This window comes from Trachypithecus francoisi, unplaced genomic scaffold (genome assembly GCF_009764315.1).
Source record: "Trachypithecus francoisi isolate TF-2019V2 unplaced genomic scaffold, Tfra_2.0 Lachesis_group17, whole genome shotgun sequence".
NCBI classification, from domain to species: Eukaryota; Metazoa; Chordata; class Mammalia; order Primates; family Cercopithecidae; genus Trachypithecus; species Trachypithecus francoisi.
The window spans coordinates 83,083,937-83,099,219 of record NW_022681462.1 but is presented as its reverse complement, the minus strand read 5'-3'; the positions used below and the strand labels follow the sequence as shown (position 1 = coordinate 83,099,219).

Genomic DNA, 15,283 nt, shown 5'->3' with positions numbered 1-15,283 from the left:
GCGTGTGCCACCACATCCAGTTAATTTTATGGAAGTGTTTTTTTCTTTTTTTTTTTTTTGTTTTGAGACTGTCTCACTCTGTTGCCCAGGCTGGAGTGCAATGATGTGATCTCGGCTCATTACAACCTCCGCCTCCCGGGTTCAAGTGATTCTCCTGCCTCAGCCCCCACTAGTAGCTGGGATTACAGGCGTGTGCCACCACATCCGGCTAATTTTTGTATTTTTAGTAGAGATGGGGTTTTGCCATGTTGGCCATGCTGGTCTTGAACTCCCTACCTCAGGTAATCCACCTGCCTCGGCCTCTCAAAGTACTGAGATTACAGGTGTGAGCCACCACGCCCGGCCAGAAGTGATTTTTAAGTATTGCTTTACTATAGTTATCTAAAACCCAGGAGGAGGAGAGGTGGGGGTCATGGTACAGGGGAGATGAGGCCCTGGCACCCGAGGCAAGGAGCCCTGTCCCCAGGCTGCAGCCCACATACAGCGCTCACCCAGGAAGGGGGATTCCATGGGGGTGGGGGGTGGGTAGATGCCATTCTCCCTCCTCTCTTGCCTCTTCCTTTCCCACCCGGAGCTCCTCTTGCTTACTCTCCCAGAGCCCAGCAGATAGGGGGGTGACCTCACCTTGGTCACCCAGAGGGCCGGACCTGCCATGGTGCTTTTAAGGCCTCCGTGAGATCCATTCCATGCCACGCGGGAACCCTGGCATCAGGCCAGCCACGGTCTCTTCACCATCACATGCACAGACTTGAGAAGGAGGCGCCCCCAAGCCTGCAGACACCCACTGCCAGCCACAGGACAGAGGGGTGCGAGGAAGCCGTGCGATGCCAACACAGACACGCCAATGAGCCCCTCCACTCATACCGTGACTCCTCGCTCCTTCCAGTTCCTCAGCTCTGCAGGCCCATCACCCCTCAACTAGCCTGGATTTTTCCAGGTTGACTCTAGTTTCAGGAAACAGCTGCATGTCCACGTAAGCAGGGCAGCTCTGCCCCCGAAGCATTGGCACGGGGCCACGACTGCCCGCCCCCGCCCTTCCTGCAGCCCCCTTCCCCCGGCAGCCCTCGCAGAGATCTGATAGCAGCTGGAAGTGGCCTGTGGCAGGGAGAGCCAGAGAGGCTCACCCCATGCCCACTCTAGGAGGGGCCAGGGATTCCCCAGATGCCCCCTTGCTCAGCCTTCCTGGGGTGGACAGAGCAGGCTCCAACGCTATGGAGCTAGGACCCTGACTCCTCCAATTTCCCTTTTCCCTGTAGGGTGGCTAAAAGCGCCGCCAGTGGGGTCAGGGATGGTGGGACCAGAGGCCACAGAGGGACGACTCCGGAAACTCTGGTCCCAGCCCGGGCACCCCCACCATGTCCTACCATTCCCCTCACCACATCTGCTGGGAGCTGCCTGTCTCCCTCCTCCCCAGAGATCTCTCCACCCGTGTGTCTGAGGAGAGACCTCTGGGCTCAGCAAAGCCTTAGAGGTCACTCAGTCCGTGGCCTGGCTAGGTCGTCACAAGCCACGGCAAATGGATGCCAGAACGACCATGCGCAGTAAGTGGCCAGCCCACTCAGGGTTCTGTTTTGAGCGGGTAACTGGTCTACCCGGAAGAGGGCCTGGCTGTGCTCTTTGAAGTCAACCTCAAAGGATTTCAGAGTGAGCTGGAGGCTCCCTTTAAAAAGCCATTATGCTGGCTGGGTTTGGTGGCTCATGCCTGTAATCCCAGCACTTTGGGAGGCCGAGGTAGGCGGATTGTCTAAGGTTGGGAGGTCGAGACCAGCCTGGCCAGCATGGTGAAACCCCATCTCTACTAAAAATACGAAAAAAAAAGGCCTTTGAGCCCCCTATGCTCAGGCCCGCTCCCACATTGTGGAGTGTACTTTCATTTTCAATAAATCCCTTCGACCCTAAAAAAAAAAAAAAATTAGCCAGGCATGGTGGTGCACCCCTGTAATCCCAGCTACTCAGGAAACTGAGACAGGAGAATTGCTCGAACCCAGGAGGCAGAGGTTGCAGTGAGCTGAGATCACGCCACTGCACTCCAGCCTGGGCAACAGAGTAAGACTCCTCTCAAAAAAAAAAAAAAAAAGCCATTACATATGAGAGATCCCATACGTTAAGTAAATCTCTTTTGAAGTTGCTTCTGTTTTCAATCTCTGCCATCCCTAGAGTGACAGGTTTGGTAAGAAGGGAACCCACCATGGAAAATGGTGCTGTCTTTTCTGTGCTTCGTTTACCTTTCTGAAATTTCAAATGGGTGTCCTCCCTCCGCTCCCCAGCTGTGCTGTGCTCAACCCACCACACCCGACATGATTTCATAGCCTTAATCACGTCCTCTGCCTTTGTCTCTGCAGACCGGGGAGTCCTAATCTCTTTAGTCTGTCCTCTCTTGGCAGCCTTGCCTTCCCCTTGATCAATTTAGTGCCCTTCTCTGGAGATTTTCCAGGTCACTTATGTCTTTCTTGAGGTAGGAGAACCAAAATGTACAAAATTCTCTAGGTGGGGATGATGAAAGAAAACCCATGTCAACAGCTCTCCTCAGATGCGTGTGCCAGCGCGTACCTGCAACTGGAGGAACAATGCAGGTGCAGCACAGGCCCCAGAAAAGCTCATGGGGCCCCAGGAAGGCCACCAAGGCCAGGACCTGTGGGAATGAATGACTCGCTGAAGGTGGCCCTGGGATGTGGAGAGATGAAAATAAACACAGGGATTATTTTTGGAAAAAAAAAAAAAGAGATTCTGAGATTCAACTTAAATGCTCCCCAGATAAGATCAGCTAGGTACGGTGGCCTCGACAGGGGCCCCTTCCCCATCTGCTCCCTTCCAGAAGCCTCGTCTCTAACAACAACGCTGACGCTGTCCCTGTTGTGCCATTGCTAGGGCCTCCTTTCACCCCTTCCTCTCCAGCGTTCCCAGGGCCAGCAGCATAGGCTTGGCCAATTCTGCCCCGCCACCGCTACCCCCCACAGGCCCTGGGACTTGGCTGGTGCCCCCACCCCCTCCCCTCTTCCAGCATGTGTTCATGTTCGGGGATGAACGCCATGCTCACGGGTGCCAGAGCCAGTTTCTCAAACACGACTCCTATCACGTCATATCCGCCTCCTCACAACCTTCCAGATAACACATTTTTCAGAGAGGATAAAGAGTAAAAGCACCTCAGGCTGCCTGCAAACTACCTTTCCAATCAAGATTGAGAACATTTTTCTTCTTTTTTTGAGACAGGGTTTTGCTCTGTCACCCAGGTGGAGTGCAGTGGCACAATTAAGGCTCACTGCAGCCTCAACCTCCTGGGCTCAAGAGATCCTCCTGCCTCAGCCTCCCAAGTAGCTGCGACCACAGGTGTACCACCATACCCAGCTACTATTATATATATATATATATATATATATATATATATAATTTGTTTTGAGACAGAGTGTCCCCTGTAGCCCAGACTGGAGTGCAGTGGTGCAATCTCGGCTCACTGCAACCTCCACCTGCCCAGGTTCAAGCGATTCTCGTGCCTCAGCCTCCCAGGTAGCTGGGACCACAGGTATGTGCCACCACGTTCGGCTTTTTTGTATTTTTCGTAGAGATGGGGTTTTGCCATGTTGGCCAGGCTGGTCTCGAATTCCTGGCCTCAAGTGATCCACCTGCCTCGGCCTCCCAAAGTGGTGGGATTACAGGCATAAGCCATTGCACCCAGCCCTGTATACATTTTTCAATGAATCCCTAATCCCCTCAGCCAGGCCTGTGTCTGTGTGCTCACAGCCCCTACCTTTGGGCCTCCCCACACTCGCCCCACCCTGCATGCCTGCCTTCCTTCCTCCACACTCACCTCAGCAAGGTCCTGGGGTCAGGGGTGCCTCTCACTTTCCCCTTGACTTCTCCAAATGTCACCTCCCTTCTAAAGCCCAGGTCAAGCCCCACCTCCTCCATCTTCCCTGGCTTCCCAGCATCCTTAGGAGTCCCACTGAACTTAAGTCCCCACCACGGGCTAGGCCCTTCCATGCGGGACTCCAGTAGTGGGTGTCGATTTCACCGCTCAGGTCGGGGAGTGGGTGGGTAGAGCTGCAAAGTTCATAACCATAGGCCCTATCTCACAAGCAGTGTGTCGGCCTGTCTTCCTCACGCCTTCCAAAACATGAGGAGACAGAGTGCGCAGTAGCGTGTACTGATGCAGACTCACAGGAAGAAAAGTCACCTCTGGGGGTGGGCCAGGGGCTGCAGCCCAGGAGTGGGAGACACTATGTCAGGAAGTGTGCATAAAAGTGAGGGGCACCATGTCACCGAGCCGAGGTCCGAAGGGTTAGCCCAGGAGGGGCTCTGATCTGAAAACAGGCAGGGGAGCTGAGCTCTGTCTTAACTTGGAGAAAAATCAAAGGTCCTGTTAGGCTGGAAAGCTAGCCAGTACTGCAAACTTCCAACAGCTGCCCTAAGCTGTACCTAGCTGACTTGCTACAGCAGAATGGTTCCCTAACTTCCCCATTTGTACCCCAAGTCATCTGCTCTGAAGTGGGGCAGTTTGCTCTCTTGGACTGGCTCACTCCTGTGGTGTTGGAGGGTCAGCCCTAACACTGGCTTGGGCTCAGCTGAGCTCAGCACCAGCACCCAGCCCCCTCCTCCTCCCTCCCTCCCATTCTGGGTTATTCTTAGCAGGAGGTGACCTCAGAGTGCTCCCTCTGAGCAAAAATAACCCTGGAGGAAGTTGGTGGGTATAAATTGTCAATGAATAAATACACATCGCTAGTAAATAGGGGATGGAGCCCCACAGGGCCACTCACCCCCCAGGGCCTGCTGGGCAAAGGCAGAAACTCTCCCTTCAGGGCTCCAACCAGAACCACCCAGGAAGGACAAAGGCCTCTGCAGGACTGTCTGGGCTGGTGACCAGGCAGGAACCAGCTTCAGACACCCACGTTTGTCACCCTGCAACATCCTTAGAGGCTGCCCTTTCCTCCCCACCTCACACCCACACTGGCTCAACTCCACGCACTGGCCCCCACCTCCCCATCATGGGCACTGGCCAGCCCGCAGGCCCTGGCCCAGGTGCCAGCTCCCTTCCTAAGCCCCGCCCTGCCCTGCAGCTGACTTCCTGTTTCCTGTTGCCGGCTCTGACTGCAGCATCCTGGCTCTCTGGCCAGTGCTGCAGCCAACTAGGCCGTTGCTGGTTTTAGGCGGGCCCACCTCTTCGCCCTCAGCCCCCTGCAGCCTTCGGCACTTACACACAGGCTCCCTGGTATTTGTGTCAATAACTCTCTTCAGTTATATTTTCTTTGTATGCTTTTTGGACCAGTTCCACACACTTTTTCCAGCAGCCCTGAATTCACATGTTAAAGAGAACCCCTGAGTAGGTACCCAGTAGCCAAACTGCATGGCTGCAGTGATGAGGAAAGAGCACCATAGGCTTTGCAGTTGAGAGGCGTGAAGTCCAAGTCCTGATCATCTTCTCTGAACCTCAGTCACTTCTTCTGAATGTGGGGATAATGAAAGTGGTCCCCAACTACCTCATACAGGTTTGTCGGCATCAAACAGGGTAACCCCTGTAAAAGGCCTTTGTAGGCAGTAACATGCTGCATAACTGTGAACCTTTATTGCTGGTCTCTGCCCTCAGCATGGCACAGCTCAATGACTATGCAATGGCAGTGCATTTTCAAACTGTCAGGGATGAAAGCTCAAGCTTTGGTTTCAGATTTTTAAATTCTCAAGGCACCAAGAAATGATATGGTTGTAAAATATAAAATCACAGCACGTGGATGTGGCAACATTATCACATACACATAAAAGCTTCTGAATAGTTATACTCAGTTCTGTACCGACAGGTAACAACCAGCACTTCTCAAGGTGAGGTCTGCAGACCACTGCAGTCCCATGTGTGTGATCGGTGGGCTTGGAACTTGTCTTTATCAGTTCATTTTTATTAATTTTAGAAATAGTTCGAGAAGGGAGAGGCCAGTGTGGGTCACAGTGGCTGAACTGGGCTTCATTTTCAGGCTAGGTTCTGCGCTGCGGTCTGGGGCAGGCGGAGAGAAGGCAGGCTGTGGAACTGTGTAAGGGGTGGGCAGGAGGAGTGGCTGGCTGGTGTGTTTGGGGAGCAGTGAGAAGATGAGGTTTCTGTGGCCAAAGGGGTGGCATCAGGCATAGCAGGGGAAGGAGTGGTCAGATGGTGAGGGGCTGGAATTCAGATCTTGTCCACTAAAAGATGGAGTCCCTGGGGGTTCCTGAAGAGGGACGTGCCGGTGATACATTTACTGTGATTACGTGTGGCCTCTTCTCTCAGCACACTTGACTGAAATAGAAGGCATCTTCCTCTGGTGGCTTCCCGCACATGGTCATTGCTCAGAAAGTGGAAAGTGTTTGTCATAAAGGGAGCACACTGGCCTGGGCATGCAGGGGTCCCGTGGAGTCTGGTTTGGGTGAGGGCAATGCCAGGGGGCAGAAGGCACCCAGGGACAGATGCCTGCTAAAGGCCAAGAAAGACAGTCCTTGGGGGCAAAAGGAGGAGAGAGCCCAGGATTTCTCGGGCTTGGGGGTGGGATCTGGTGAGGGCACTAAGTGGGTGTACCTGGACCCTCCCTATCCAGCACTGGCTGTGGAAGGCCACAGCCTCCAGCCAGGGTTTCATCTCTTACTTCCCAGTCCCCATCCCCCATCACACCTGTCAGGACCTGAGCCAAGCTCCCTCCCTAGGTTTAGCTGGATGACACACTCAGCTGTTTTAAAGCTCCTTGGCAAATCTATTGCCAGGGCCACAGCTGCAACAGGTCCTCAGAAGCCCTCTCTGCTGTGCTCCTGCACAGGAGGGGGAGAGTCCAGGACCAGCACCTGTGGCTACAAGGGCTGAGCCTTGGCTGCAGCAGGAATCCCCCAACATGGGCTCCCAGGAAAGGCCGTGCTGGCTGCTGTCCTTGGGGTCAGTCTCTCTTGGTTCCTCCAATGTGCAAGGAGTCACTTTCCCAACAGCTGACTTCCCAATCAGCTTCGCCTTTCCCATGCTCCTCCTCACCCTGGGCCTCTCCTGAGAGGCCAGGAGTCTGCAGGTGTAACCTAGGACTTAGGCTTGAACACATCCAGACCACGAGGGGCACAGGATGTGCCCCGCCTCCCAGGGCTGCTGAGAGGCCGATGCTGGGCCACCACCCTACAGGCCTGCACCCCATTCTGGTGGACACTGGGCCCTGCAGTGGAACAGGTTTTTTACACAGCCAGCTCTGCACATTGTTTTTTTGAGACGGAGTCTCGCTCTGTCGCCCAGGCTGGAGTGCAGTCGTGCAATCTTGGCTCACTACAACGTCCGCCTTCTGGGTTCAAGCAATTCTCCTGCCTCAGCCTCCCGAGTAACTGCGATTACAGGTACCTGCCATCATGCCCGGCTAATTTTTGTATTTTTGTAGAGACGAGGTTTCACCACGTTGGCCAGGCTGGTCTCAAACTCCTGACCTCAGGTGATCCACCCGCCTCGGCCTCCTAAAGTGCTGAGATTACAGGCGTGAGCCACTGCGCCTGGCCCAGCCTGCACATTTGAACTCTGTTTTGCTGTTTGCCAAGTGCCCCAAGATGTGGACAGGGCAGGTTTTACTGGCAGCCATATTTTCCCAATGAGGAAGCAGCCCAGAGAGGTTAGGCGACTCGCTCAAGGACACACGCTGGGAAGCATTAAATAAAGGTGCTGCTCTTCTGTCAAACTGCGGTTGCCATGGCCTCCTGAAGAGGAAAGGTTTGGCTGGGCAGGGGCAGGTCTGACCTTTGCTGAGGCTCCTTGGCGCTTGCACCATTTCATTCTCACAGGAGCAAGGAGGAATGCATCCTTTTCTCCTCTATTTTTAGAAGGCGAACCTGAGGTTCAGGCAGCCGCTGTTCAAGGTTACACAGGTGGTCAGTGGTGGAGCCAGAATTTGAACTCAGGTCTCTTGGACCCCAAAGACAGTGTTTTTCCTTCTGCACTGGAGCCTGCTTCAGGCCATGGGATGTGTGATCACCGGCCCTTCTCCCCTCACTCAGCAGTGCCCCTCTTCTCTGTCATTGTCTAGGTGATATCCCCACACTTCTGCCCCTGACTTCCTTGTACCTTTTCACCTGAGTGCTTCACTCCACCTCTCAGCGATCTGATTCCGAGACTCAAAGATGAATCAAAGGGTTGCTGGGTCTTTATCTGCTACAGGTGGTGGCTCTTGTCCTCAGAAACTGGATGGGGACGGGGGCAGTTTGCTTAGCAGATTGCAGGTTGCCAAGCCTCAGGAGAGAGGCAGGACATGCTGCAATGTGCAGTCACCAGTGTGCTCTGATGCCAGCCTGGCTCTCCTCCCACACCTTCTCCATCAAGGTGCCCTGTGGGTAGAGGAGGGTGCAGGGGCCCTGGGAATTTAGAGTCTGCTGCCAGCCAGAAAGTCCTCTGAAGCCCCGTTTTATCTTTCAATGTCATGTGAATTTTTCATTCCAGGCCATACCATATCCACGTTTGCTTTAATATTAAAATGTTGCCGGGCGCGGTGGCTCAAGCCTGTAATCCCAGCACTTTGGGAGGCCGAGACGGGCGGATCACGAGGTCAGGAGATCGAGACCATGCTGGCTAACACGGTGAAACCCCGTCTCTACTGAAAAATACAAAAACAAAAACTAGCCGGGCGAAGTGGCGGGCGCCTGTAGTCCCAGCTACTCAGGAGGCTGAGGCAGGAGAATGGCGTAAACCCGGGAGGCGGAACTTGCAGTGAGCTGAGATCAAGCCACTGCACTCCAGCCTGGGCGACAGAGCGAGACTCCGTCTCAAAAAAAAAAAAAAAAATGTTTAAAATTACTTACCAGTAAAATGACTTCACTCGGGCCCCACCCCCCCCCCAAATCTTCAGGCAGAATTGGCAGGAGTGCATCTCAGTACCCAGCAGGTTCCCTTACCTCCCACCTCCTGCCTCCACCGTCCCATTTCACTTCAGTCACCTTCAACCCAGCCCTCTACCCCAAGGGAGCAAGTCCTGGGCTCCATACCTGCTGAGAACATTTCTTTGAAGGGCTGAGTAACAAATCCAGAGCCTCTGACTCCCCCTTACCTTCTTGCTCCAAGTTTACCACTCTCAGCTGGAAGCGGGTAAAAGAAAGGAAGCAGCTGTCTCTGGTGCTGGGAAATAATGACTGCTCCACGTCTGACTCTAAGCCCAGGGGTCTTGTTCTCCAGAGCTGCCCCCAGGCCTCAGCGGCACTGGTTCCCAGAAGCCTGGGGCTGGGGCCGGTCCTGTAGCCTACAGGTCTGCAGGACTTCCTTCCCCAGGGCCCTGGTTCTCCTGCTCCCTCACAGAGACCCCTCAGCCTGCATCTCCCCTCTCCAATTTGATCAGACTCCCAGGCCTGTTCCCTTCCTCCAGGTGGGGGCTGAGAGGCAGGGTGAGAGTGTGGTAGGGAGGGGCCTGCATAAAGAGTCCAGGGAGATCTTAATCCAGCCTGGGATTCTGGCAGGCCCTCTTGCTTCCCTTCCAGAGGGAGGGCAGGAGTCAGGGACCTGGTCCAAGTCTTAGGCCCAAGACCAACCAGCCAAGTCCCCTGGCCTCTCAGGGCCTTCAGTTCTCTATGTAGAAAACAGGGAAATGTGGCCAGGCACGGTGGCTCACACCTGTAATCCCAGCACTTTGGGAGGCCGAGGTGGGCGGATCACTTGAGGTCAGGAGTTCGACACCAGCCTGGCCAACAGGGAGACACCCTGTCTCTACTAAAACTACAAAAATTAGCCGGGCATGGTGGCACATGCCTATAATCACAGCTACTTGGGAGGCTAAGGTGGGAGAACTGTTTGAACCCAGGAGGTAGAGGTTGCAGTGAGCTGAGATGGCACCACTGCACTCCAGCCTGGGCAACAGAGTGAGACTCCGTCTCAGTAAAAAAGTAAATAAATAAATAAATAAATAAGAAAACATGGAAATGTGAGGGTGGGATTTGAAGAATGGGGTCTCTGCAGCTGGAGGGGTGCACCCCATCACCTGGTCTTAAATGTCTCCAGGTTCCTGCAGGACATACATCATTGCCATCACCATCCCAGGCACATGTGTGTTGTGTGTGTGCACAGGAGGGTGTGTAGAATGTGACACTCACCGGGGGGTGCTTGCGCTTCCTCCCAGGCCTCCCCACCTTCCGTGCCGTGGTGCTGGGCTCTTGGCGCTCCTCCTTGCCACGCGGCTCCTCTTGCTCCTCTCCGTCCTGCAGGCACAGACACAGCCTGTGAGGCCAGAGGTGGATCCAAGCAGTGTAGCATTCCAGGCCTGTCTGGGGCTGGCCCTGGCCTCCCTTCCAGCCCCAGCCTCCTCCTGTTCCACAAGCCACACTTCCAGGGCTGTATAATATACCTCCACAACCTCCCCTCCTGCCTGGTGAGGCTTGAGTCACCCCTCAGAGCCCCACTTAAAATATATCCTTGGCCAGGCACAGTGGCTCACGCCTGTAATCCCAGCACTTTGAGAAGCCAAGGCAGGAGGATCCCTTGAGGCCAGGAGTTTGAGACCAGCCTGGGCAACATAGTGAGACTCCATCTCTACAAAAAAACCCACACCCATATATAAATATATAAATAATACAGATTTGTATATATATATATAAATAAAACATCCTTGGGGGAACTTCAGGGCAGACCCTGCTGCCCCAACAGAAGGCATCTCTCCCTCTTTATTACCACATTTTCTAAACCCTAAAATTATAACACAAGCTCTGATAAAGGATTTGAGTTAAAAGTTTATTTATATGGGAAAGTTTTTGTTCACAGGTACACAATTACATTTGTGATCTACTTAATGAATCACCCCTATTGAAAATAAAATCGCCGGGCGCGGTGGCTCACGCCTGTAATACCAGCACTTTGGGAGGCTGAGGCGGGCGGATCACGAGGTCAGGAGATTGAGACCATCCTGGCTAACACGATGAAACCCCGTCTCTACTAAAAATACAACAAATTAGCCGGGTATGGTGGCACGCACCTGTAGTCCCAGCTTCTAGGGAGGCTGAGGCAGGAGAATCGCTTGAACCTGGGAGGCGGAGGCTGCAGTGAGCCAAGATCACGCCACCGCACTCTAGCCTGGGAGACAGAGCGAGACTCCATCTCAAAAAAAAAAAAAGAAAAAGAAAAACAGGTGAAAAGAAATATTAAATTTAGTAACATCTACTTGAAGTCCAGGCAATACTCAAAATGAACGACTGTGGAAAGTGGAGGACTTGTACAGCTGCGAACACCCCTGCCATGTGGAACTGGCACCATGCATGCCTGTCAGCCTGCAGAAGGGTCTCAGGTACGACCGAATCTCAGCTCCTCTCCATCTCTTGCATTCACTGGGTTTGGAACAGAAGTTTGTTTTACTCCCTACCCCTCACATAATAGCTGTGCAGGGCTGGGCCCTGACGTGCTTGTCTCCTGGGGCACAGAGACAATAAACCTAGAAAGTCCTGCCTCACTACTCCAGCCTGGCCACAAACCACCCACAAGTCCCTTCTGACTCAGCCGGGCTCTGGCATGACTAATCCCCAGCAGAAATGATGCTGGGGAAGGAGGGAGAAAGACGCCCTGACCCTGCAGCCTGTAGACGGACCACAGGCTGTTCTTCATACCCCGCACGATGTCAGGAGCCAAAGATGGCTTTTGGGCCTTCCCCGAGGAGGGCGCCAACCCAGGGAAGTGCTGGCAGCACAGATAGAGAAGAGGGTCCACAGCTCTCCTGGAGACCTGAGTAAGATGGCCCTCAACATCCTACTCAACTTTCATTTTCTGTGATTGCAAAATACCTTGTGGTTTGCCACATTAATTTTTGGTGATAGTGGGACACACAAATGGAAACCTACTGTGACCGGCTGTAGACATAAGACCAGCAGGAAGAGCATCCCTGGCCCCTTCATCCATCCTTCAGCTGAGGCATGTCTGCAGGGCAGACCATCATGGCTCAAGTTCTGGGAGGCCTCCAAAGACATGCACATGGAGGGTGAACAGAGGTGCCCGGTCTTAGCACAGGTGGTGGCCACAGTCAAGCTAGAGACAGGCAGAGCTCACACAAGAGACAGAGAGAGAATGCTCGGAGGTGCAGAAGAGGACCCTCGCAGGTACAGAAGAGGTGTGTTGTGGGAACAAGGAAGGGGAGAGCTGCCAACGCCAGAGACCAAAGCTGTCTGAGAAAGATACTGAGGATGAGGAGGCTTAGCTAGGGGTCAGAACGGCTGACCTTCAAGAGCACCGTCACTAAGCTGTGCAGAGTGACATGGCAGTGTGGGCTGGAGAAGGGCCAAAGAGGACAATTTAAGGAGCACAGTGGAGGAAGCATCTGGAAAGGATGCCAGGGGACTGGGAAGCCCCGTGCCGTCTACGGAGGGAGAGGCTAGCCCTGAGGCTGGAGATCCTTCAGGGGCTCTTTTCAGGAAAGCACAGCAGAGGGGCAGTGAGGGCAGAAATGCTATGGAAAGAGGAGCCAACTCGTGGGAGCCTTCATGAGGGCTCAGGCTGCCCAAGGGCACACGCCACAGGGGAGGGGAGGCCTGCTGCTTCTGAACCATCTTCTGAAGACCCCAGACCCACTCCCCCAAACATGTAAGAAGGGATCACACAGAGAGGACGTGTTGCCAGTGCAGCTTAGTATTTATGAAGGTTCTGATTGGATCTACACAACTGCTAAGAATTTGAGGCTGAGGTGGGGCTTCTGATCCGATTCTACGGGTGCCAAATGGGCACTGTCTTGATCAGCACGTGTAAAATCATCAGGGGTCATGTGAGGTCATGGAAAGAGCAAAGTGGGCATGAGCCCAGCTTGTCCATTTCCTAGTTACAGTTACAGGAGCAGCCTCTCGGAGCCTCCGTTTCCTCATCCATAAAATGGGGGTATGAAGGTGTCCGTCCCATCTGCTTCTTGGGTTTTGAGAAGACAGCTTCACAAAAGGTCTGCCCCTTTGTCTGTTTTGTTTACTGCTGAATCCCCAGCGCCTAGGGCAGATTCTGGAAAAACTCCTACTGCCCATAAATTCTGGGCTTTAAACTATTTCTTTAACAAGCTGCATTTGTGACAGAGGGATTCATTTGACTTTCTTTCATTGTGAACTAATCCGAGATGTGAAAGCCAACCAGAACTTCTGATCACTGAAAGGGAACCACAGTTACCACACAGCAATGACCTAAAAACAAAGACGCTTGACATTTCATGATGGGCACCAGCTTCCATAGGGCATGTGGAGAAAGCCTTTGGGGGCCCCTACAGGCCACCCCTCTGCCATATGCAGTCCTGCTGGCATCTCTCACCTACACCATGTGTGCGGGGCCTGGAGGTGCTTGGCACATCTTTTTCCCTGTTGGATTCAATTCCATGCAACCCAGCCCAGGGGGGAGGGGTGGACCCCCCGGTGCCAGGCCACCTCTTCAGGTCCTGACAGGTCCAGAGAGGGCGGGGAGTGCCAGGCAGGGGTGCTCTGTGTACCCCACACCTGGTGCAAGGAGCTTCACGGCTGGCCCAGCATTCAGGCCCCGCATGCTTCTGGGCCATGCTTAGAGTCTCCACGAGAGCCAGGTCTGAACAACTCCTGGCCCTTCCCCTTGACATTTGGCCGTAATCGCAGTGTTGTGAAAAGCACGTTCTCTTCCACCAGCTCTTCCTCGATGGAGTCTTAGGGCAAAGCAGGAAGTGATGCTTCTGCTCTGGGCCTGCCTGAGGTTCCCTCTGCAGAGGGAGGGGGCTGACACGCCGAGAAGGGTAAGCAGATGGCTCGGGCCGTGCCCCTCAACGGCTCCAAGGAAGCGTAGCAAGTGGTTCATTCTTGCATCTGTCACAGGGTCTGTTTTATTCCATATCTTTGCTGATGGGTTGAGCAAAGGAATGTAAAATATGCTTATCAAATCTGCAAGTAGCCCTCAATTAGTAGGCGTTGCTAATACTCTGAAAGAAAAGAATCTGATCTGTGGTGACGTGGAACAGCTGAAAAACACGGTTCGCGGGAAGAGATTTGAGCCCAGGTTGGTCTCCTCATCTGTCAAGCCAGGGTATTGAATTTGTCCACACTTCCAGTGCAGAGGGGGGGGCGGAAATTCCAGACATGTAGGCTTTGGAGAGGGCAGAGCCGGGCTGGGAGTTTCGCTCTGCTCTTTGCTTAGGAGTAACTTCAAGCTCTTTAACCTCCCTGAGTCTTGCTCTCCTTATCTATAAAATGGGATGATACCTACTTCACAGTGATGTTATAAGAATTAAATGAGGTGATGTAGCAAAAGTTTGACACGTGATAGTCACTCAAGAACTGCTACCTTCCCCTGCTCCACACATCCTGATTCGTACTTCACTCCCACTCCATCCTCCCCAACCCCCTCCTTGCCTCGTGCAAATCCCAGCATGCTGCCCACCATATGCAGCGATCCCTCACTACCACACAGAGCCCAACATCTGGCGGGCGCTCCTGCCGCAAGATATGTGGCAATACCAGGGCTCTGGGAGCTTTCCAAAATGCAAAGCTGATTATGCCACTCTGCAGAGCTTAAACCCTTGCCATGGGGGTTTCCGGGGGCCAGGAGGATCCAGCCAAGCTCCTCAGCTCATGTGCAGGACGGTCCCCAGGATTTGGCTGGATCACCTTCGTCTCCTCTCCACACTGTGGTCCCAACAGACAGCACTAAGTGCGAAAGCAAACTGCTTCCAGCCTCAGTCCCTGGGCATAGACTGTTCCTTCTGCCCACACCACCTTCCCGTCAGGTTTATCAGCAAACTGTTACTTGCTCTTCCAGCCTCATATCCTGGATTCCCCGCCCCTAGCCCCCCTCCTCCCATCCCCTGCCTAGACTGAGCTGAAAGACCCTTCCTCTCCTATAGTTTCCCTACCCAGCATGACAGTGGTCAGCTCCTTGAGGGAAGTATGGGTGTCTGACTCATGCTGGCATCCAGAATGCCTAGACCGAGGCACTTAGTCCAAGGCAGGCACTTGATGAATGACTGTCACAGAGTAGGTGCTTGACATGAATCCATAGACGCAAATAGAGGTACACGTACAAATCTACAAACCTGTACAAATACAACTGTATACCAGGTTCCAGTGCCTCTCGGATCTTTACAATTCCAGATTAGGAAACAAGAGGACTAAAACGTCCCTTCTAGACTTAAACATAATTGTCGCTTTGCATTTATATAATTCTTTGCAGCTTTCAAAGCACCTTCACATTTGGTGGCCTGTGAGATTAGGTGGTTCCTCTCTCTAAACTTCTGAGGCTATGATCTGACCTACATTTCAACACTGCTCACTGGATGGATTATTTTAAGCCATATACAACGTCTCATTCTGATGCGCTGGGCTATGACGGTAATAATCTCTCACATTTGCACTGTACATGGTAATT

At 53.4% G+C, this 15,283-nt stretch overlaps 1 protein-coding gene across 7 annotated transcripts in view; it reads right to left on the bottom strand.

Annotated features, from left to right (window-relative positions):
- The window catches only part of DNMT3A (DNA methyltransferase 3 alpha), a 112,193-nt gene that overhangs the window by 60,660 nt on the left and 36,250 nt on the right, over positions 1-15,283 (bottom strand). For 5 of the 7 annotated variants that reach the window (XR_004428464.1, XR_004428465.1, XM_033176375.1 and 2 more), the window contains exons 3-4: positions 10,042-10,146; positions 8,947-9,036 (exon numbers count right to left, since the gene is read on the bottom strand). Coding sequence is in view for 5 of the 7 variants with exons in the window: in XM_033176375.1 (XP_033032266.1) it covers positions 8,947-9,036; positions 10,042-10,146 (195 nt within the window). In the remaining 2 variants the exon portion in view is untranslated. The remainder of the gene's footprint in view (positions 1-8,946; positions 9,037-10,041; positions 10,147-15,283) is intronic. The other 2 variants (XM_033176377.1, XM_033176376.1) reach the window with 1 other exon arrangement.